The following is a 24,472-nucleotide window of genomic DNA, read 5'->3' as shown; positions in this document are numbered from 1 at the left end:
AACAGAATGCGTTCCAGAAGTCCGTTCAACTCCTGGAACCATTCAAAAACCAAGGCGTGGCTTCTGATTGGTTGCAGGAGCATCCTGCAGCCGATCGGAAGCCGTGCTGGACATTTGGTATCTGAAAATTGTTCAAAAGCTTCCAGTTTTCTATCATTCAGGAGCCGAAACATACGAGTACCAAGGCATTTTGGCAACCAAGGTATGACTGTATTTAAAAACAAGTCCTTGTGAAAATGGATCAACCTTTTAGTACAAATTTCTCCCGACATACACATTTTTGTATGTTATTTTCACTCATCTATGCATTTCTATGCACACTTTACCCCCAACATACCTTTTTTTGTGCACATTACAGTGGTACCATGGTTCTTGAACTTAATCCATTCAGGGAGTCCATTTGACTCCCAGAACCATTCAAAAATCAAGACGTGGCTTCCGATTGGCTGCAGGAGCTTCCTGCACTCAAGCGGAAGCTGTGTTGGGTGTTCGGCTTCTGAAGAACATTCGCAAACCGTAACACTTACTTCCGGGTTTGTGGCATTTGGGAGCTGATTTGTTTGGTGACTAAGCCATTTGGGAAGAAAGGTTTGACTCTACTTTGCCAGAGACCTGCATTGCAGAATTTGTAGAAATACAAGAATGTATGGGTGGCTGTGTTTTGGTTTGTGTATTGTTTTGTAAAGTGCAAATTAGGTGATTTGCCTTTAAATGTAAAACTGAAATATATTTCGACCTTACTGGCATGGCCACCTAGTTCAGGGATGGGCAGAAGGTAGATCAGAATCTGCAAGCAGATCTCAGAGTGATTTGAAGTTGATCAGCAAGGATTTGTGAATCCCCCTTGTTGAACAACAGCAAGAATGACGCATGTCTTGTATTGGAAGTTCAAGTCAAGTTTCAGGATAGAAACCAGAAGAAGGGAGGGTGACCAGCTGGGAACAGGGCTTAAAGTTGCCCTTTAGCAGGGAGCAGACTGGATTGCAGACCGAGCAGGTATAAAGGTCCATTGGTTGCAATCTTCCCCACTAAGGTGTGATGTGCTGCAGTTTTATTTGAATTATCGTTATTACTTCTATATGGATGCATATAAATTAGCATGTGCAAATTATAAATCTGTGCCCTCCTTTGTTTCTAATACACATTCTTCTATGCTGTTATCACAACTATGTACATTTAAAAGCACACTTTTCCCCCTCGTACACATTTTGTACACATCATTTGGTTGAAGAACTGCATTGTGAAAAGTGAGAACTTCAAAGGATAGGGTCACCTCAGCTCATGCATTGTTTCGGGACGTGTGAGTTAGGGAGTTTTGCATTAAAATGCAAGCTGAACCAAATTGCTCCCCCATTCCTAGCTGGGAATTATATTTTTGAATGCTTTCTTCTTTCAAAAATAATAAGAATACTTCCATGTAAGCCGAAAATTAGCACAGCAGAACCTTCTCCCTATCCCCCCCTTTTTTTTACTTCCAGGGAATTTTACACATCAAAAATGGCATTTTGCACCTGCCATCTGAATTAGCACACAGTCCCCTCTGTTCCCTCAGGATTCTGCAGCCTCGTTTGACGGCACTTGCAGGCTAGATAAGAGACTCTTCATTAGCGTCTTGTCTGTGTCTGATCTCACTTTGCCCAGGTCTGACATGCAGCTGCCCAGATTGTGGATCAGAACAGAAAATAGTAGTGCTTTTTTGTCTTTTTCTCTCTCTCTTACACACACACACACACACGAGAGAGAGAGAGAGAGAGAGAGAGAGAGAGAGAGAGAGAGAGAGTGCAAAGGCATGATGGGTTCATAATAAACCTCTGCTCTAATGTCTCCCCTTTGGTGAGAAACAACTCAGCAACATTGTTAAACCAACGAGGCTTGTCCAACCTTCTGACCACTGACCTCTCCTGGCCTTTGAGTAGGCCAGCTGATAAAATCCTTTAAAAGCAAACAGGGCATAATGTTGTTCGTGTGGGGACAGGAAGCAGAGGAGAGGCAGGTTTGAACCAAATTTACATTCTAAACCCTGTAAAGGGCGGCGGTCAAATTACAGATGGAAATGAGGCAGAAAGAGCAGAAAGGGAAATAGAGTTCATTGTGGAAATAGCACTGCTGTATTAGGAAGATGTTGGGAACCTGTGGCCTTCAGGATGTTGCTGGACTACCACTCCCATCATCTCTGACCTTTGGCCATGCTAGCCAGGGCTGATGGGAGTTGGAGTTCAACAATATTCTGGAGCGCAAGTCCCCCCATCATTGCTTTATTGGAGCCACTGTCAAAGAAACAGCGACATGTGAAAAAAATGGGATGTCCCAGTTATCCTGAACAGTTGAGGGGTATGCAGTAAGTGCTAGTAAACACCAGTCCTACTCAGAGTAGACCCATTGAAATTAAAGGCCCCGGTAGCACTATATATCCCAAGCAGTATCATACCACTTTAAACAGTCATGGCTTCCCCCAAAGAATCTTGGGAACTGTAGTTTGTAAAGAGTGCTGAAATTTGTTAAGAAGCCCCTATTCCATGGGGAAAGGGATTGGTTGTTAAACCTCTCTGATAACTGTAGCTCTCTGAGGGGAACAGGGGTCTCTTAACAAATCTCAGCACCATTAACACACTGCAGTTCCTGGAATATTGGGGGGGGGGTGCCCTGACTGCTAAAAGTGGTATAATAGGGCTTTAAATATGTGCATATATGGCTTAACACTCTATTTTCTCTGTGTTAGTTTCCTCGCTGATACAGTGGTACCTCGGGTTACATGCGCTTCAGGTTACATACGCTTCAGGTTACAGACTCCGCTAACCCAGAAATAATACCTCGGGTTAAGAACTTTGCTTCAGGAGGAGAACAGAACAGAAATCGTGCATGGGCGGCGCGGCGGCAGCAGGAGGCCCCATTAGCTAAAGTGGCACCTCAGGTTAAGAACAGTTTCAGGTTAAGAATGGACATCCGGAATGAATTAAGTACTTAACCTGAGGTACCACTGTAGTGAGCACGCACAGGGGTTCATGAGCTCCCTGGTGTGGAGGGGGGCTAGTTCCTTGGCTAGTAAAATTTTAGAATAAATTGGCTGGCCCTTTCTTGCCTGAGCAGAGTCCAGATCCAAGGCCACATTCATGCATCCACTTTCTGAGGTCTTATTAACTGAAAATTGTGAGGGCAACCCAAGGCTGATTAAGAATGTGTTGTTGAACTGCCCGGCATTCATCCTCCAGAGATGACAGAAGTAAAGTCCCCAATTAGCCGGAGGCACATTTCCTAACTGAAAAAATCACTAGGCACTGATTTTCTCCTCAATTCAGTAAGCAAAGCTGAGAACTCATCCACACATCCCTTTCTAGGCACAGATCTGTGCTTAAAAGCTCAGTGTCCTGTCCAAGCCCCAGAGCTTTCTCCATGAAAACCTGCTCTTTAGCGCTCAATCGGAGCAAATGTCAACTCGGGTTTTTGCTGTTTGCTCCAACTGAGCTTTAAAGAGCAGGTTTTTCATGGAGAAAGCTCTGGAGGAAACAAAAAAGCACCTGGACACAACTTTAAAGCACTGACCATACCGGGAAAGAGTGGAGGAAAGATACCCTTTTGTGTAAGGTTGAGCCAATATTCCCTCTCCAGTTACCCAAAGTATGGTCCCCACCTGCAAAAGAAACAGGAACCAACTTTTGTTCCTGGGGAAGTGGAGGCATTCATTTTGATCTGTGTGGAGGAGGTGGTTGCTTCTTCTGAGGAAGTCCAGCCTGTGTAAATAGTCTCACTCTGCTTCCCACTGTCCACACTTCCCAGAATGCCTCTGGGAAAGATGTGACGTTGCTTTTTTATTGCGCAGCTTTGGCCAATGCACACTTTCTTTTTGCAAGCGCCTTCTCCTGATAAATGCACTCTTGTAAACATCACTTGGTTGGAGAACAGTATCGCAAAATTCAGGTAAGACTTAGGAGCCAAGCAACCAACTTTGATACCTGAGGGCAAGCAGTTCAGCAAGCAAACCATCCCTTGATTCTATTCCCTTATAACTACACTTCCCAGGAGTCTTTGGGGGAAGCTATGACTTTCTAAGGGACGCGGGTGGTGCTGTGGGTTAAACCACAGAGCCTAGGGCTTGCCGATCAGAAGGTCGGCGGTTCGAATCCCCACGACGGGGTGAGCTCCCGTTGCTCGGTCCCTGCTCCTGCCAACCTAGCAGTTCAAAAGCATGTCAAAGTGCAAGTAGATAAATAGGTACTGCTCCGGTGGGAAGGTAAACGGCATTTCCATGCGCTGCTCTGGTTCGCCAGAAGCGGCTTAGTCATGCTGGCCACATGACCCGGAAGCTGTACACTGGCTCCCTCACCCAATAAAATCAGATGAGCGCCGCAACCCCAGAGTCAGTCACGACTGGACCTAATGGTCAGGGGTCCCTTTACCTTTACCTTTATGACTTTCTAAAGTGGCATGATATGGCTTTTAAATGTATAGTGCAGACAGGGCCTTACGGCATCTCGTCCATGCTATAGCTGCCATGCAGCCAAAATTAACTGCAAGCAGGGATGTAGGCAGTTTCTTGACTGTTGCACCCTTAAAGAAAAGTTACCTCAGATCAACTAAAGCCAGACCGTCCTGGCTGATCACAGCATGCCGGATCACCTTCATCTCCAATTCCCATGCCGTGCGGTGGGAACTTGTCGCCTTTGCCGCCACCTCCCCTCCCCATCCTCACAAAGCAAACTGTCCAATTAGAACAGGGTCTCTTTGCTTCCATCTTTGCCGACAGTTAATTAAGATGCGGTTGCTGGCAGCAGTTGACAAATCCCAGGACCGTGTTGTAAAGAGGTGTGTGTGTGTGTGGCTTTATCCAGCAGGAGAAATGAGGGTGTTGTATCCTAAGGGGACATGCACAGCTGATGTTCAACTCCCTCTCTCTCTCCTCAGGTGTGAGAAGTGCATGCAGACGCAGCAAAGAACAGCCACTTTCCCCCCTCTCTTTTGCATCTGGTCTCCTTTCCCACTCCACTTCTTATAAGCATTGCCTCCCGTGCCTGTTTCCTTGCTCCAAACACTCCCTTGTCTGTTGCCCCAAATCCACCTTACTGGAAACAGCCTGTGAAATAAGTCTATGTAGCGATAACTGAAGTCGCATTACTAAAACACTTCTGATTCCTCTATCTCAAGATCATCCTCACTATTTTGCCAGGACGGCAACAGCTTCTCTCAAGTATAACGTATACTTTTCAGGCTTGTGATCACCTACCACCAAGGTGTTGTTAGGGCTGGACTAGTGGGTGCCACTCTGGGGCCCCGTCCATCCCAGAGGGACCCACCCAGGCCAGGGATCTCCCAAAATCCAAGCAGCACCATGGCCAAGTGGCCTTTATTTTTCTTTTGAGTGTTATGCTTCCTTCAGCAGCACAGAGCTCTGGTGCTGGCTTCCAACTCGGCGGCCGTTCCTGAGAGACCTGGCATTGTGTAGTCATCAATGATTTTCCTCCTCCCTCCCAATCCCTTTTCCTTTTGTGTTTATGTCTGTTATATTTAAACCTGGTGGAAGGAGCTGTCTTAAAAGAATCATCTCTGCAAGCTGCTCTGGGTGCCTCTTTTTGTAGCTAAAGAGCAGGGTAGCAATGTGTGATATCCAATATAGACCCATTAAAATTAGGAACTTGCATTCATTAATTTCAGTGGGAATACTCTGAATAGGACTAGCATTGGCTTAGAAACAAATATAGTTCAATGAACTCCATGCTCTCTCTAACATACTGTGCTAAAGTTCCCCCAGTGTGACACTCCCTGCCTTTCTATAGAGCTTGGAACCAGGAAAAAACATTCCAGTGGTTTTCTCCATACCATCAGGTTTCTCCTGTGTCCACTACATCTATGTTCTTAGCTTACAGTAAAGCACTCCATTTCCCCCCATCTTGGCTCAGAGGCTTCAAGAATTAGTAAATAAACAGCTACACATTGTCCCCTTTTCCAAAGGTATCTGGCAGATGAATTCCATCCTACGGCTCTATGCAGGGATTCAAGCAAGGTTCTCTCCCAAACATAAGGAGAACTCGCCGGATCAGGCCAATGGCCCATCTAGTTCAGCGTCCTAGCAGGACCCAAGTGCATAAAAACCTCTCTGCTCCTGTGGCTTCCAGCAACTGGCATTCAGAAGCATTTATGCCTCTGACTGCGTGTTGGCAGCCCTATTTGGAGAAGCCATTGGGAACTGAACCTGCAACCATCTGCACACAAGGCAGATGCTGTGCCACTGAGCTAAAGGTAGTGCCTTTGCTGGTTATTAGAAGGAAAAGAAGGAAAAACAAATTTGAGGGTACAGTCTAGCATGAAGCGCTTTTAATATCCACTGATTCCAACAGGAGGGATTTCGGCAGCACGCGTTTCAAGTCTCCCCTTCTCCAGCTGCGTTATCACAGATCTTTCAGCACGCTAATCACATGCTGGCTTTCAGAGCCTTGAGCATTTTGGTCTTCCTGACCCTAGACGCTGCCACCATGCGTGGGTCCACCGCGCACTTAGAGATGAGAGGGCATTCGAAAGCTCTCTTCCAGATTGCCTCTGGCTCAGAAGCTTCCTAGGGGGCGGGGGATGGAAGCAGAGAATCTCAGACCAATCTGAGGAATATGAAGGGGCCGAAACACAGCACTGCAAGCTCTTCTCAGATCAGCTCCAGCTTGGGAATTTCCCAGAAAAAGGGGCAGGGGGGGAATCAGAGGGGACACCCCAAGACCATCTGATAGTTCGGGAAAATGCATTACTTTTAGGATAGCTACATATTCCATTCATTTTTCAAGCTTTGCTGCCTAACGATGCAGAATGCCTGGATGATGAGGGAGGGAGAGAAGGAAAGGACAATCTTCTTCCCCTCTTCTTTCTTCTGCTCATACCATTTCTGCTCTAGGTACCTTTAGATGGGGCTAGTCAGGGGAGCTGTTGTGGACAAGCAGGGGAGGCCAGTAATTCTCCGGCTGAGATTTCAAACTGAGACGGTGAATACATTTGGGGCTTGCAAAGCTGACTTCTTCTTTTTAGGTGATCTTTCACATTGCTCTGCAGCTCGTATCCAAGTCCTGAACTTGGGGGAACTTTGCTGCCACTTCTAGCCACATGATATTATAGATTTCCACTTGTCTTTGCATGGTAGCAGGAGGATGTAAACACTCTTTCTTCCAGGCTAACCTCACGATGGTGCAAGATGCAGGAAGAGAAATAATAATAATAATAAGGGCACAATCTATTCCATGAAGAATCTTTGCATCCAGACAAATGATGGTAGCAAATGTTACAACTTCCAGAAAACCACAACCTTCTTGTGTACTTGAGAGTGTAGGAGATTAAACAAAACAAAACAAAACAAAACAAAACAAAAACCACTCAAGGAATTCCAAAAGGAGAAGCTGATTATACTGATCTGGTTGTCTGCATTGTCCTATAAGAAAAGAAAATGAGAGGCTCATGTGTAAAGACAGGGGAGAAATTCCATTAAGTTTGCATTTATCATTCTCTCTTTCCAAAACAATACAAAAACAGAAACACAGCCATCCTTTGACATTATCTGAATTTTTCAAGGTAGATCTCAAAGTAATGTGTACAGAAAGGCATAAAAATGCTGGTCATTGGCAACAAGGGTTTAATTTGATTTGCATATACTAGGGTGAAGTATGCATGGAAATGCATTATATTAGGGAAAACCAGTGGTTTTTTTCTGGGGGGACACAGGTGTACGCATACCCCTAAACATTTTGTGAATCGAAAGTTTGGCCTCATTGAGGGGCAGTATTTCAATATGAGTAGGAAAATGAGAGGAAAAAAGCACTGTGGGAAACTGATTTGCAAAAATGAGTCCATTAGGCAAAAAAAAGTGTGCATTAGGAGAAATTCATGCAGTTATAAAGAACTAATTAAAACCTTTTTAAAACAATTAAAACCAACGATAAGCTAAAAAGTCAGACTAGAACACATGTCAATGTTCTCCATGCCTGGACACACTTGCCTAAAGAAAAATGGTTTTTAGCAGTCACCAAAGAGAGCACATTGAAGGCACTTCCGAAGTGCAGGTTCTGTCACACTAAAATATCAGTTTACTACAAATGAGGGGAAAGCATTATGTGGCATTTGTAATGGTGTCAGTTCTGCAGATTGAAGGGGCTGAGTGAATATATATGGGTAAGGTGAACTTTCATGTAAACAGGCCCCAAACTGTTAGGCGAGATCAGTTGAGATTGTGTGTGCAAGGTAGAACTAGGTGAGACTGTGTACAGGTTATGTATACTAGGAGAGACCTGGATGAAAACACACACATAAAATTTCCTGCAGGTGAACTGAACTCAAGTCTCAAAAAATCTGAAATTGTCAAGATTCATTTGTCCCCAAAACAGGGGTCCCATTTTACCATTGGCATCGACTCCAGTGGATTAAGGGTCTGTCACAGGCTTCGCGTTTGAGTCGTTCATACAATACAGGCTGCTCTCTTCATCCCCAGGTACCTGATAAGGCGAAAACATCTGTTAGGTCCCAACTTATTTATTTATCATGGTTATCTGTAGCTTTTATGGCCCTGGAGAAAGGAGAGGCCGGGAAGACGCACAAAGAGGGAAAACAAAACAAAACTGTTACACAATCAAGCCCTCATGTGACAGGGAACAGCACCATCTTGTGGCTTATAGAGGCTTGCTTTACTTTCCTCACCATAGAGTCCACACAAGCCTTAGATGTCTTGGACTACAACTCCCATCAGTCCCACTCAGCATAACCGAGGGTGATGGGAGTTGTAGTCCTAAAAATATCTGGAGGGCAAAAGCTTGTCAAAAGGCTGGTCCAAACCAATATGGTCGGCCTAGAACTGTAGTTGTTATTAGTATGGATAAGAATGGATAATATGAACAACAATCTACATATTTATTCAGTTTTGTTTACTGGATAACCTGCAATATGGACTGAGTTTGGTCATATTTTTGGTAAAGGGAGAATTTTGTATCGGAGCAAATTTATTTAGTTCTTATCCCACTGTTTAACCACAAATGGCTCCCAGAGTGGCTTACATATAATGAAAGCAAGACAGTCCCTACCACAACACACAAAGAAAAAGGAACAGGGAGGGAAGAGGAAAATTAAAATTAAAATTCAGGCACCAATTTCCAAACAGTTCTTCTTATAATAACCAGCTGGCCCAGTTTAGGGGCAGTGGTTTAGCAGGGGCACGTGCTAAATCTGCCTGTTGCATAATCTAGCATGGCTCCAGATAAGATTTGACTTGCATTACATCAAAGATGGACCTCCAGATTTTGTTGGACTACAAATTCCATTATCCCTGGTTACTGGCCAGGTTGGCTGGGACTGATGGGAGTTTGAATCCAGCAACATCTGGAGAGTTACAGCTTTCCCCAGCCTGGGCTAGATGCCCTATGTTGCAAATACTCAGCAAGACAAAAGATTATTCCATACTTTAGAGTTGTGGATCAAGTCAGCTGAATCAAACTCTGCTGAATCCTTCAGGTGCCTGAACCTAGAGGTCTAAATCACTTACTTCCCAGTAAACATTATCCTCAAAGCAGTTTTCATCTGTGGGGTCTCCAAAGAAAGGCAGTTTCAAAATGCCACCTGAACGAAAGATAACAGAGTACGGAGTTCATTCTATTATGTTTATTTTTTATTTAATTTATATACCGCTTAGGTGCCAAAATGGCTTCTAAGTGGTTAACAACTGTGTAATTAAAACACACAGATTGTGAAAACAGCTTTAATTAAAAAATAAAAGAAAGCCCCCGTTAAAAAGCATGGCAATGAAAGCAGTTAGAAATAATTAAAGCAATATGACACGCACCTCAGGGCAATATGGTTTTTCATTAGGCCCCTGGCTGCAGTTTAGTGGGGCAGGCCAACTAGGAATCAGGGATGCAGCAGAAATTTGATTCAGTTTTATTGTTGCTTCATTTAAAGGCACACCTGAATTGAAATGCAGCCACCCTTCAGGATTTGCAGTTACATGGATTTGGTGGTGTAGTTTTTCAATTAATGTTTAAAAACATAGAACACATACTTGGGGGATAGATAGAACTGAATATATGAGTGGAAATAAAATGTATTTTATTAGGGGATATATTGCTTGCCAAATGTGTCTATCTGTCAAAACTGCAAAAAAAAAAAAAAAGTGATCATGAGATGAGAAACTCCTCAAGAAACTAATTTTGGGCCCAAGACTGTTTGATGTGTGACAGGTAACAGTAAACTGAATTATTGGAAACATTGCAAATAGGGTTTTTTAATAAAAAAATCATACCCCAACATGCCACAAGGTGGCAGTAGTGAAACACCACAAAGAACCATGAGGCTAAAATTGTAGGCAGTTGCTGGGGGAAAACGGCAAAGAACTCACCCAGGATGATGGGGCAGGCTGGACTTTCAATACCAAGAAAGCAGAAGGACATTTGTCATTGTAGGCCCAGATCAACTTAACACAACCTGGGCTCCTTGGGTCAGTCATATAAAACAAAGGCCATAAAACACCGGTCCTGAAAGACCTACATTGGCTCCCAATATTTTTCTGAGCACAATTCAAAGTGTTGGTGCTGACCTTTAAAGCCCTAAACGCCCTCGGCTCAGTATGCCTGAAGGAACGTCTCCACCCCCATCATCCAGCCTGGACATTGAGGTCCAGCTCTGAGGGCCTTTTGGGGGTTCCCTCATTGCGAGAAGTGAAGCTACAGGGAACCAGGCAGAGGGCCTTCTCGGTAGTGGCACCCGCCCTGTGGAACACCCTCCCATCAGATGTCAAGACAATGGACAACTATCTGACTTTTATAAGACATCTGAAGGCAGCCCTGTTTAGGGAGGTTTTTAATGTTTGGTGTTTTATTGTGCTTTTAATATTCTGCTGGGAGCCGCCCAGGGTGGCTGGGGAGTAAATAATAATAATAATAATAATAATAATAATAATAATAATAATAATACAGGTGGCATTCCTGTTTGGCAGGTCAGAAAGGGCCAAAAAGACTAATGCGACACACAGCCTGAATTCTGAGTCAAAATGGAAAGGCATATTTGGACTCAGCCATGACTGGCATTCTCCAGAGTCTTAGGCAGAGACGTCCTTCCCATCTTTCGCTTCCTGATTCTTCTCACTGGAGATGTCAAGAATTGAACCCTGGGGCCGTCAACTTGCAAAGCTGTGGTTCTGCCACGCACCTACGACGGCCCCTCCTGCTAAGGCCATGCCCAACGATACAGCAATGCCAGCTGCCTGGAAGCCGCCTTGGACGCTGGGCGTTCTGTGGCTGAAGTCTCCCGTGAAGTCAAAAGCACGGATGAGCCTGTGCGGAAGGAAAGCAACAGGGGAAAGAAAGGGGAGTCAAGCTTTCCCACATGTTCAGTGAGAGCAACCCAAAGTCCTTTCAAAGCGTCACTGTTTTGCCAAAGCAAAGCCCATAATTTCCTCAGAATTGTGAGCTTTTCTTTAACACGTGACGATTCGGTTACACTTCAATCAGGGCTCGGAAATCCCAGGCCCGGGGCCAAATGTGGGCCCTTTGGCCTTTTTGCCTGGCCCTTGTGCCACGCCCCATACCAGCCCTGTTTTGCGCCCAGAATGTTTTGACTTGGCTGAAATGCACCCTTGAACTCTGATAATAATAATAATAATAATAATAATAATAATAATAATAATAATAATAATAATAATAATAATATTTTTATACCCCGCCCTCCCCAGACAAGACTGGGCACAGGGCAGCTAACACCAGGTATAAAAACAATTGATTAAAATACAACTTTAAAACAAGATTAAAATACAACATTAAAATGCAGCCTCATTTCAGTAGAAACTCAAATCAAAAACTTTTGGGGGGGATGAAAACGTCAAGTCTTCACCAAGGCCAACTATCCAAACCGGTCCTGTGTGGGCCAGAAAAAAGCCAGGGAAGTTGCCAAATAGGAGTTCCATCACAGAAGGAGAAAGGAAAAAGGAAAGAGGGGAAGGGGATCAAGTTGATTCCAAGTCAAAGGCCAGGCGGAACAACTGAACAATAATGCCTCTTTGCATCTAAGGAGGGGGGAATAAGAGAGGTGAGTGTGCGTCGAAAAGTAGCCTGCTGTACTAGGGTGAAATTTGCATTTGTTACCCCGCCCACATTTGCCTCTGGCCCCGCCCACCACTAGGAAGATTACCCTGAATGGAATGTGGCTCTTGAGTTGAAAAAGGTCTTCCAGCTTCTGCTAAGTAACAGGCATTAAAATAAAAATTAAAATGCAGGTGAATTGCCGCCATAGAGTCAAGTTCTATATCTCCTTCATCCCCCACCCCAAACAAAACACACCACCCTTCAGAGATGCTCACCCTTCCTTCCCGTAGACTCCTTCAGTCGCAGCGGCAGCCGTGACGGCCCCCACAATTCCTCCTATCAGTCCTGGCATCCCATGTAGGTTGTGGATACCACATGTGTCTTGAATACGCAGTTTGGACTCCAGGAAAGGCTGGCAGGCATGAGGGGAGAACAAGGCATTTAGAAGCAGAACCCAAAACACAGTGTTGCAATGCGGGGGGCTACTGTTCAGCCATGACCCACTTCTAGAATACTCCATTCCATGGCCACCGCCACACACTGGTTTTCTGTTCCCAAATAGTCAGCCAGTCACTGCTCAGTCAGCTGTTTCAAGGTTCCCTCTCCCTCAGGATGCTTGTCTTTTTAAAAAAATAATAATACAGTGGTACCTCGGGTTACAGACGCTTCAGGTTACAGACTCCGCTAACCCAGAAATAGGAACGCGGGTGGTTAAACCACAGACCCTAGGACTTGCCAATCAGAAGGTCGGCGGTTCAAATCCCTGTGATGGGGTGAGCTCCGGTTGCTCGGTCCCTGCTCCTGCCCACCTAGCAGTTCGAAAGCACGTCAAAGTGCAAGTAGATAAATAGGTATCTGGCGGGAAGGTAAACGGTGTTTCCATGCACTGCTCTGGTTCGCCAGAAGCAGCTTAGTCATGCTGGCCACATGACCCAGAAGATGTACGCCGGCTCCCTTGACCAATAAAGCAAGATGAGCGCCGCAACCCCATAGTCGGTCACGACTGGACCTAATGGTCAGGGGTCCCTTTACCTTTACCTTGACCCAGAAATAGTACCTCGGGTTAAGAACTTTGCTTCAGGATGAGAACAGAAATTGCACTGTGGTGGCATGGCAGCAGTGGGAGGCCCCATTAGCTAAAGTGGTGCTTCAGGTTAAGAACAGTTTCAGGTTAAGAACGGACCTCCGGAAAAAATTAAGTACGTAACCAGAGGTACCACTGTAATGTTGTGCTTCAGCAAACCTCGAGGGTCCCTCAAGCCTACCAGTACCACCTGCTTGTGGTGAAGGTGCTGTTCTGGCTACATAGGGAGCCGTACCTGTCGTTCCCCCCCCCCCAGCTGTTATTGGACTGCAGCTCCCATCATCCTTCACCATTGGTCATTCTGGCCAGGACTGATGGAAGATGTAGTCCAACGACATCTGGGTTCTCCATGCCTAGTGCAGGGTAGAGGTTAGGCACAAGGAAGCCCAGGTTCAGATCTCCACTTGGCGAAGTAGCTCACTGCGGGACTTGGGATCTCTCAGCCTAACCAACTTCGCAGGCTTGTTGTGAGAATCAAATAGAGGGGGAGGAGAGCCATGTATTCTGCCTTGAGCTCCAAGAAAGGAAGCCAAGATATGAACATAGTGGAGGGAGAAATAGGCCCCATCTGATTGGTCCTAGAACAATAGGATTCAGAATGCAGGAGTCTGATCGGTCCTAGAACAATAGGATCCAAAATGCAGCAGTCTGATTGGTCCTAGAACAATAGGATCCAAAATGCAGCAGTCTGATTGGTCCTAGAACAATAGGATTCAGAATGCAGGAGTCTGATCGGTCCTAGAACAATGCAGCAGTATGATTGGTCCGCAGGAGCCACCCAATCCAGCTCCAGGTGGAAGTGATTCCACAACCTGATTGGAGAATCAGGAGAATCCCGGAATTAGCCAATCACGTGCAGCCCATTGTGTAAATAATGTATATAAAGCAGATATTTTGGGGGAACTTTCATTCCTCCTTACCACTATGAGCTGAATAAAGAGCATGAAATCCACTCTCGATTCCGAGTATATTTCACATGCATTGCCGAGGACTCTGGTACATATTATAGATCTACGGAGGGCAGAATATTGGAGATTCCCAATCCACAAGTACAGTTGAAAAGCTGCCATAAAGCATGTAGGCCCAAAGGATCGTGCCACTTGTGGGACATTTCACAATATAGTGGCATATTCGGAAGTGCAGGGTCCTTTCATGATAGTCACAGCTATGCCCCTCAATGCCACACCCCTTCTACAATTAATATTTGAAATTTGAAATACTTTATTGTCACTTGTACAACTTGTATACAGCGAGATTACACGAGCACCCCCCACTCAGCTCTCTCAGTCTTAATTCCCCTTGTTTACTGACACCCACCCACCAAACCCGAAAGTCAGTTGCCCTGTTGTTATCTTTTCATTCAGCAGCCTAACAGCCCATGGATAGAAGCTGTTCTTTACCCTGTTGATGCGACTAATCATGCTTCTATATCTTCTGCCTGAAGGCAGGAGATCAAGAAAGTGCCGGCCACACAAGCTTCTAAACATATAAAATAATCTGAAAATTGTGCAATAATAATAAGGGGTGCATTGCAACATTGGAGCCGATTTGTAGGGGCCGAGGTAGTTTCCCCCCAATGCATTTTTGAGGGGGCCAGGCCCTCTCAATTTTCAGAGGACATTTGGCTCCGCCTTAGCTATTCGAGAAATTGTATTGCACCCCCTCAACCAGCTGGAGAAGCTGGCACTTCCTCATTGCAACGATCAATGCAGATCTCCATGTGTTGCCTTGAAGCTAGATCTAATATTTTCTAAAAAGAGGTGCCCTTACCGTGAAGTAGACAAACCCAATGGTAGACACAATGCCACAGATAAACCCAACAATGAGGGAGCCATATGCGGTGAGCATCATTTCTGCTGCAGTGCCCACAGCAACACCCCCTGCCAGGGTGGCATTCTGGATGTGGACCTGCACAAAACAGCAAATTCAGAATTCAACAACAACAACAACAGTTTTATTATTTATACCCTGACCGTCTAGCTGTGTTCATGGAAGAACCTTAAGGACCACCATTTACAGCACAAGGCTTCCTGTTTACTGAGGTGCAGTTAGGCCAGGGGTGGTGCCCTTCACACATTTTGGACTCCAACTCCCAACATCCCTGAAGGTTGTCCACTGCTGGCTGGGGCTGATGGGAGCTGGAGTCCAGCGACATCTGGAAGACCATGGGTTCCCCATCCCTGTTTTACAAAGGATGGAAGTGAAACTCACATCCCTTATCTCTCACATGCTGGTCCATACAATCTTAGGTTGTGTACATTTATACTTCTGAAGTACAATCAGAGCACCTTTTACCCCTCAGCGAATCCTGGGCCCTGTACTTTACTCCTAGCAGCTACAATTCCTGGCAATTGTTAAAAGAAAATTACAAGGCCCGGAATTCTTTGAGGGAAGGAACGTGCTTTAAAGTAGGCATAGCCAAACTCGGCCCTCCAGATGTTTTGGGACTACAACTCCCATCACCCCTAGCTAACAGGACCAGGGGTCAGGGATGATGGGAACTGTAGTCCCAAAACATCTGGAGGGCCAAGTTTGGCTTTAAAGTGTGCGTACTTTGCCTTATTCTCCTTCTGTTGTCACCCTTTCTGGAGTCCTGTGGTGATGTCTTCTTCCACCACTCTTCTATAAACTGTTGGAAGCCAACCAAACCTTCCCAGCTCATTTGTCAAGCCTCTGCCCTTCTCCTTTCATGGCATCTACCTCCTCTTGTCAGTTGCCCCTACTGTTTGCTAGCACTTTGCTCCTGGACATTTGCAGGTTATCTTCAACTCATTTTTACTCAAAACAGACCCCCCCTTAAATTAATGGGCCTATGTTAGGCCATTAATTTCAATGGGTCTACCCTGACTAAAATTTAATTAGCTATTACCCTATGTTTACCTATGATTGCACATATTATTTGTTTTGCACTCATTGCAGCTGAGATTGGAGCCTTCGCAGTCCATGGATCTTCAACAGCCACCCTCACTGAATTGGTTTCAGTGCCTGCTAAAATGCTGGTGTGTCTGGACATGTGGTTTTAATTAGGATAAGTGTTTTATTAGAGCATGGTGCGGGTAACGGCAAGGTTGCAGGTTCGATCCCCATATGGGACGGCTGCATATTCCTTCATTGCAGGTGTTCAGACTAGATGATCCTCAGGGTCCCTTCTATCTTTACAAGTCTATGATAACGGTTTCATTTTATATTTTAATTTCTTTTATATAACTTGATTTCTTATGTTTGTTTTTATGTTTTTAAAATCACCACTTTAGATCGCATTTTGTAAATCCCTGGGAGGTATCCCTGTTCTAGTAAGTGACACATAAATCTTGTTAAATAGAATAAATAAATAAGCTGAGGTGTGCCCAGACTGTCAGTAGGAGGTGGGTTCAAGTGCACACTGAGAAACTGAGCTTTGTGCAGTTAAAGTGGATTAAAGTGCTTTGGTGACCTCAAGAAAATCACTTAACGGCAACAACAACAACTTTTGTGGTTAGGAAAGTGTTGGGGGAATGCGTTGAAAAGTGTATGATGAACCAATGATTCACAGGATATAAACACTGCAGAAGCAAAGGGGGATGAATGGTCATTGTCATATATAGCCTACCAGGAAATGAATAAGAATGAAAGCTCAGTCAGCACCAGATATGATAATCTAACCCCATGAGCTTTCTTCAAGCAAATCAGGATGACTGCCCAATGAGCATGTCATGCAGATAAGTAGCAGAATTCCAAGCCTTGCATCAGGGCTAGCCAACTCCCATCAGACCCAGCCAGTATAGTCAAGGATCGGGGATGATGGAGGTTGCAGTTGGAACAATATCTGGAGGGAGACCACCTTGGCTACCCAAGGAATGTGAGAAGGGCTGTAGCTCAAAGGCAGAGCACACGTTTGTTCTCCAACTTTGTAGAGTTCAGTTCCCTATCAGGCATTAGAATCAAAGTCACAGAATCAAATAATTGTAGAGTTGGAAGGGACAGATATGCTGCCCCTACCAGTTATGGCTGTGGGATGTAGTCCATTGGAGCAGTCAAATACAACATCCCTTGTTTGCCTAGAGTGGACACAGACAGGGGGATGTTGAACCAGCCAGCTGAACTTCCTGTCCCACCTGGTCTGGAGCATCCTCCCCCTGCATGTTACCAGGGAGGTGGGCGTGACCCTGGCAGACCCCACAAAAGGTCCAGCCACGCAGCCATCCTCCTCTTTTGATGCCTTTTCTTCTCTGGGACTGCACTGCTGGCTCCCTGCCAGCAGCACAGGGTCTCATCCTTACAAGGATGTAAGCCACACTGTATCTGTAACTATAAGCTAAAGCCTGCCTTCAGGGATCCAACTGTGAACTGAATGTGAGTAAACCTCTTATTACGTTTAAAGGAAGCTTCATGTGTCTTTATTCTTTTTAGGAGGGATAAAAGGGGACTCACCAGGAACAGAACCCAATCTGAACAATGCCAGATTGGATTGCTTAAGTAAAGAGGTTCAAACGACTCTGCCAACTAACTTCCTGCTATATATTGGGGAATGTCGCTCTGCTGCTGACTCACAAGCATGCGTTAGGAAGGATACTATGAAATCAATAAATCCTCTTGTAGTATCTACAACATTCCCACAATAGCATCCATGAAAGGTCTCAATAAATATTTTTCAATAAATATGAGAGGTTGTTTGCTCTTCCTGCTCAGTTCCTGCTCAGCCCCTCCTAGGCTGAACACACCTCCTCAGACATATCCAGATTTCATTGGATACCAGAATTAGGCACCTACCTGCCCTCACTTCCTTTCTGAAAAGAGGAGACATGCAAAGAGGTTCTCTCTGTGTACAAACGTGGTAGTGACTGGTGCCCATGGGATTTGTTCCACCAGCTTCAAAAGCTTGGTGATCTTGCCCTACATCTGCACTCAAATAATCTCAGGATTAGAAAGACCTCTCTCTGGATCCTGGGAGAGTTGTTGACAGTCTGAGCAGACAATAGTGGACTATAGACAGTCTCAGTATAATGGAGTTTCCTGCATTCAGTAGGCTATACTCTTATCAAGGGAAAGTGACGCTCCTCCTCTTGCTCTCCAGAACCCAATTCTGTCTACTTGGTTCCACTGATTATCCTTCCGTTCTTTATTTTCCACTGGTGCCAGCTGCACGGCTGAAGAGATAAGCCTTCTCAGTTAAAAGGCACACCGAATAGTGGCTTGCCTCTTCAACATTTAGCGGAAAACGTTAACATTTTTTCCTCCCTTGCACTTCCATAATGACCATTGGCGGTCCTTGGAAAAGTGGTTTGAAACCACTACACCCAAGAATTTTGGAAACCTTTAATTTCTCTGCAACTCCCCCCAAAATAATTGCTTGCCAGAGGCGTGTGTGGATGTGTATCTCCCTACAGTTCCTATGAGCCCACAAAACACAAGGGGCAAAGAAGGGAGCGTACTTATGTACCCCATGCTAGTGGTGGCAATGTGAAGATCGTCAGTCTTTGCTCACCATGTTCAGCTTGCCTTTCTTCTGCAACAAGCTTGAGAAGGCCACAGTCGTGAGGACACAGGCCGCCAGAGAGCAATAGGTGTTGATGGCAGCTCGGTGTTGGGCATCTCCATGATCAGAAATGGCAGAGTTGAAACTGGGCCAGTACATCCATAGAAATAAGGTGCCTGGAGGAGGAGGAAGGATGAACTAACTCGCAACATCAGATCAACAGAAGCATCTAGATCAGTGGTTCTCAACCTTTTCAGTATGTCAACCCACAAATCCAATTTTACTTGGGTTCATGACCCATTCATTCATTGTAACATGAATTTGGGGCTGTGGTTCTTCTTTGCCACCAGCGAGTGGTCCCCAAGAGTTAAAATATAAGGCTCAAGCCCTGCCAGTAACCATTATCAGGAATCCTGGCAGACAGGATTTCTGCTGTAGACCGATTCCTGTGATGTACGGTATTTCTGCTGTAGACCACCTCCTTTTATGATGTACGTATGATGTTTTGGGGGTTGGTCTTGGGCTACAGGGTGGGAAATTTCAAAAGTCTATATAAGGGGTTGCACACCATTGTTCAAGGTTCTCCCTCCAGCGTGTGGGGAGTGGGGACCCTGTTGCAACAGTTAATAAAAATCAGGCTTACTAGCCGCTTTGCTTCTCAATACCCTCTGGTTGGCCTGTGTTATTTTCTCCTACTGATAGGGAACCCACTTAAGGACTCTATACGGGCTCTTGGATACCCCATAAGGGAAAAGGAGCAGTTTTTTTCTATAACACACCGCTGATGTAGAACAGGCTGACACTGAGCCTTGTGAGCTGACAAAGAAGCACACTGTCATCTGCAGACCATTTCATTGTTCAATCTGTCTCTGAGCTACTTTGGCAGGATTAAGGATGGAGAGAAGGGACATTCTTCTCATTAGCAACTGGGGCCGATCTTCCCTAAGCCTGGCCACCCTGCAAGCTGAAGGCGGAAAGCATCAAAAACCAAAGGCAAATCTTACCAATCATAGAGAAGAGATCTGAGTGGTAGACAGAACCCTGCTTATCTTTGGTCTGCTCCAAGTTGGGCCGATACAAAATGGCGGTCACCACTAGTCCAAAGTAAGCGCCAAATGTGTGAATGGTCATGGATCCACCAGCATCTTTAACCTGCAGTGATGGGAGAGAACAGGGGTCAGTCTTGGGAAGGAACGGGAGGGTCTCCATGACTGTCCCACAAGCAGCTAAACCACAATGAGGAAATCCCCTCACAGAGCAACAATTCTCAGAGCGGTTTTACAATCCAATCCCTCTTCACAGAGAACTCTGGGAATTATAGTTCTGTGAGGGGAATAAGGGCCTCCTAACAACTCTCAGAACCCATACCAAACTACAGCTCCCAGGATTATTTGGGAGAATCCATGACTGTTAAAAGTGTTTTAAATGTGTGGTGTTTTAAATGCATGCCCTCCAACATGTTATGGCGAAAAACTGGGATGCGCATCTTCCAGGCTGCGCTCCCAGTGCGAGAGTACACAGCCAAAACACCTCACATTTTGGTGACATGAGTGGCCCACAAGAAGAGATAGTTACAAGAGCCAAGATCAAGCAACAACAACAACAACAACAGCTGCAGCTGCAACAGGCAAAGAAAAGAGGCTCAATTTCAGGCGTAACAGCCGGATCAGCAGGAACAACAGGACAAGACAAAGGAGCAGCCGTCTCTATGGAAGCTGTGACAGAGGCCTTGCTCAAGATAAACCAAACTCTGGAGTCTTTGACAAAACAGACTTCAGAGAACACACAAAAATTAACAGAAATATCAGCAAGATTAAACCAGAATACAGAATCTATAAACAAATTGGTGGAGGAAAACGCCACCACGCGCCAAATTGCCGAAGAGGCAAAAGCCACTGCCGGAGAGACACAGGAGAAATTAGAGCCACTTGCCAAGAAGGTCTATGAGCATGATGCAACTTTGGCCTTGTGGGAGTTACAGAGGAAAGAGAGAAATTTAAAATTAAGACTGATTCCGGAGAATGAAAGAGACAACCTTGTGGAATATTTGACACGGGAGTTTGCGGATTGCTGGGACCTTGAGGAAGACGAATTTAAAATTACGACTGCCTTTAGACTGGGCAAAAAGCAAGATAGAAAGACACCGAGAGACTGCTTGATTACACTCAGATCCAAGGAGGAAAGAGATAAAATATTAGGACTACACTTTGAAAAGGCCTTGCAAATTGGAAATTCAGCTGTACAGATCTTTAAAGACATCCCAAAATATATTTTGGATTTAAGAAACTTCTACAAGGACTTGGTTCTTTTGCTAAAGAAAAATTCTATCCGTTTCAGGTGGGAGTTCCCACAAGGACTGTCATTCGACTACAAGGCAAAGAAAGTGAAAATAAAGACAATTCAAGATAAAGACAAATTTTTGGCAAGATACCAGGAGGACCTACAGAAGGGGACTGTGGACGTACTTGCAGAACAGAGGAGAGCACTGGATATCCTGAATCTCTCGTTTGGACAAAAACCACCACCATCAGAAGAAGAGCAACAACTTGGAGCTGTTGGAGGAGCCTTAAGAAAATAACAAGATGGCTTTGCAATTCCTTAGTTGGAATTGTAATGGACTGAATGGGCCTTTGAAGAGAAGACAAGTATTTCATATTTTGAACAGAGAACAACTGGACTTGATATGTTTACAAGAAACCCACATAACCAGAGCCCACAGGAGATTACTTACAAATAAAAGGCTAGGTCAAGAATTTATTTCATCAGACAAAGTTAAGAAGAGAGGAGTGGTAATATATGTGAAGGAGAAATGGGCTCCAAAAATGATATTCAAAGATGAACAAGGGAGGTATCTGGCTGTGGAGATACAAGTACAAGGAGAAAAATTTCTAGTTGTTGGAATTTATGCACCAAATGAAGGCAAATCTGACTTCTTTAAGAGACTTCATGAAACTTTGACGGACTATCTGGATTACAATATGATAATCATGGGAGACATGAATGGTGTGGTCTCCACTAATATGGACAAGGCACAAAGACTAACAGTCACTAAAGAAGGGAGACTCCCTAAGACTTTTTTCGAAATGACAGAAAACATGGACTTGATAGACATTTGGAGAACAAGGAACCCTCTGGAGAGAGAGGGAACCTTTTTCTCCCAAGCAATGATGACCTGGACCAGAATTGACCAAATCTGGGTTACTAGTGGACTGGCTCCAAAGATTAAGAAAGTGGAAATCTGCCCAAAAACTTGCTCCGACCATAACGCCGTGAAGATGGAGATGAAACCCACAATAACTGGTCAATTTAGATGGAGAATGAATGACACCCTCTTTCGAGATAAGGAGATTCTCACGAAGGCCCAAAAGACCCTAAAAGACTACTTTGAAATAAATTTGAGGACCGACGTGGAGAAAAGAGTGATCTGGGACGCAAGTAAAGCGGTTATGAGAGGATTTTTGATTCAACAAAATTCAATAAAGAGGAAAAAACAAAATGAGAAAAAAGAGAAGATTTTGGAAATGATAAAGGAAGGAGAGAGGAAATTAAGAACAAAACCAAAGTCTCAGGATATTTTAAGAGAGATCAAGTTATATCAAACACAATATATGGAATTGATGAACCAAGAGATTGAATGGAAGATAAAGCAAATGAAGCAAAAGACTTTTGAATCAGCAAATAGATGTGGTAAACTTTTGGCATGGCAACTGAAGAAAAGGCAGAAACTAAATACAGTTACAAGCCTAGAGGTGGATGGAAAGAACATATCTAAACCCAATGAAATTAGAAATTGCTTTTTAAGTTATTTTAAAAAACTTTACACTCAAGGCCCGCAAAATGAAGAAGATATAGATAAATTCCTTGGAAGATATGGACTACAAAACATCTCTCATCAAAGTAAGATGGATTTGAACCAGAGAATCTCAGAACAAGAGATAGAGGCTGCCATTCAGAATATGCAATTGGGCAAATCTCCGGGACCAGATGGACTGACTTCCAGATACTACAAATCGCTGAAGGAATGGCTGACTCAACCACTAAGAGAAGTTTGTAATGAGATCCTTGAGGGAAAAAGGGCACCTGAATCGTGGAAAGAGGCATATATTTCACTCATACCAAAGTCAGAGACTGAAAAGACCCAACTTAAGAACTACCGCCCAATATCACTGCTTAATGTGGATTACAAAATTTTTGCAGACATTTTGGCAAAAAGATTTAAAAGAGTCTTGATGGAGAAGATTCATAGAGACCAAGCAGGCTTTCTCCCTAAGAGACACCTAGCAGATAATGTAAGGAATGTAATAGACATTTTGGAAAAGCTAGAGGTGAATATAAACACTAAAGCAGTATTGATCTTTGTGGATGCGGAGAAAGCCTTCGATAATATTTCTTGGAGTTTTATGAGGAAGAATCTCCATGGGATGGGGGTAGGCCAGGGTTTTGAGAATGGTATGGCTGCAATATATTCTGAACAAAAAGCTAAACTGATTGTAAATAATGTCGTGACTGAAGAACTTAAGATAGAAAAAGGAACACGACAGGGGTGCCCAATTTCCCCATTACTTTTTATTTCAGTTCTGGAGGTGTTGCTGAACATGATAAGAAATGACCAGCAGGTCAAAGGTGTGCAGGTCGGAGCTAAACAGTATAAGTTAAGAGCGTATGCAGACGACCTAGTATTGACTTTGCAAGAGCCAAACACTAGTACGAAAAAGGTCCTAGAAATAATACAACAATTTGGCCAGGTAGCTGGATTTAAGTTGAATAAGCAAAAAACCAAAGTTTTAGGGAAAAATCTAACAGATATGGAAAAGGAGAAATTTCAAGAGGAAACAGGTTTGACTGTGGTCAAGAAGGTGAAATACCTAGGGGTTTATTTAACATCTAAGAATGTGAATTTGTATAAGGACAACTATGAAAAATGTTGGTCAGAAATTAAAAAAGATCTAGAAATATGGTCAAATTTGAAACTGTCAATGTTAGGCCGAATTGCAGTAATTAAAATGAATGTATTGCCTAGAATGTTGTTTTTGTTTCAGACCTTGCAGATTCTTGACAAGATGGAATGTTTTAAGAGGTGGCACAAAGACATCTCGAAATTTGTCTGGCAGGGCAAAAAGCCCCGAATTAAATTTAAAATACTGACTGACGCTAAAGAAAGAGGGGGTTTTGCCCTGCCGGACCTAAAATTGTATTATGAGGCAGCAGCTTTTTGCTGGCTGAAAGAATGGATGCTCCTCGAGAACACGGACATCTTGGATCTGGAAGGTTTCAATAATGCTTTCGGTTGGCATGCATATCTTTGGTATGATAAAGTTAACAGTGCCTTTAAAAATCACATTGTTAGAAAAGCATTATTTAATGTTTGGATAAGATATAAAGATCTATTGGAAAATAAAACCCCTAGATGGGTGTCACCAGTGGAGGCTAAAGCAGTGAAGAAACTCAATATGGAGGTCGGATGGCCGAAGTATTGGGAAATCTTAGAACAGGATGGAGATAAATTCAAACTACAAAGTCAGGAGAAATTGAAGCATAAAGTAGAAAATTGGTTCCAATATCGCCAAATAATGGAATTTTTTAAACAGGATAGGAAAATCGGTTTCCAGGTGGAAAAATCAAAACTAGAGACCGAATTGTTAGAACCCAATACTAAGAATTTATCTAGAATGTACAACTTGTTGTTGAAATGGAACACACAGGATGAAACAGTTAAATCGGCTATGATTAAGTGGGCTCAGGATGTTGGACATAACATTATGTCAGCTGACTGGGAATGGTTATGGAACACCGGTATTAAATTTACGGCATGTAATGCCTTAAAGGAAAACATTATGAAAATGGTTTACAGGTGGTACATGACCCCAGTCAAACTGGCAAAAATCTATCATTTGCCCGACAATAAAT

At 44.1% G+C, this 24,472-nt stretch overlaps 1 protein-coding gene across 1 annotated transcript in view; it reads right to left on the bottom strand.

Annotated features, from left to right (window-relative positions):
• Positions 1-6,284: 6,284 nt before the first annotated feature.
• The window catches only part of RHCG (Rh family C glycoprotein), a 40,036-nt gene continuing 21,848 nt past the window's right edge, over positions 6,285-24,472 (bottom strand). Inside the window, exons 4-11 of the mRNA XM_081171221.1 lie at positions 19,570-19,717; positions 18,575-18,741; positions 14,881-15,018; positions 12,302-12,438; positions 11,155-11,279; positions 9,497-9,570; positions 8,363-8,456; positions 6,285-7,399 (exon numbers count right to left, since the gene is read on the bottom strand). Coding sequence (XP_081027347.1) covers positions 8,385-8,456; positions 9,497-9,570; positions 11,155-11,279; positions 12,302-12,438; positions 14,881-15,018; positions 18,575-18,741; positions 19,570-19,717 — 861 coding nt within the window. The 3' untranslated portion in view covers positions 6,285-7,399; positions 8,363-8,384. The remainder of the gene's footprint in view (positions 7,400-8,362; positions 8,457-9,496; positions 9,571-11,154; positions 11,280-12,301; positions 12,439-14,880; positions 15,019-18,574; positions 18,742-19,569; positions 19,718-24,472) is intronic.

This window comes from Podarcis bocagei (genome assembly GCF_964188305.1).
Source record: "Podarcis bocagei genome assembly, chromosome: 14".
Taxonomy (NCBI): domain Eukaryota; kingdom Metazoa; phylum Chordata; class Lepidosauria; order Squamata; family Lacertidae; genus Podarcis; species Podarcis bocagei.
This window is presented reverse-complemented; position numbering and strand designations above follow the sequence as displayed.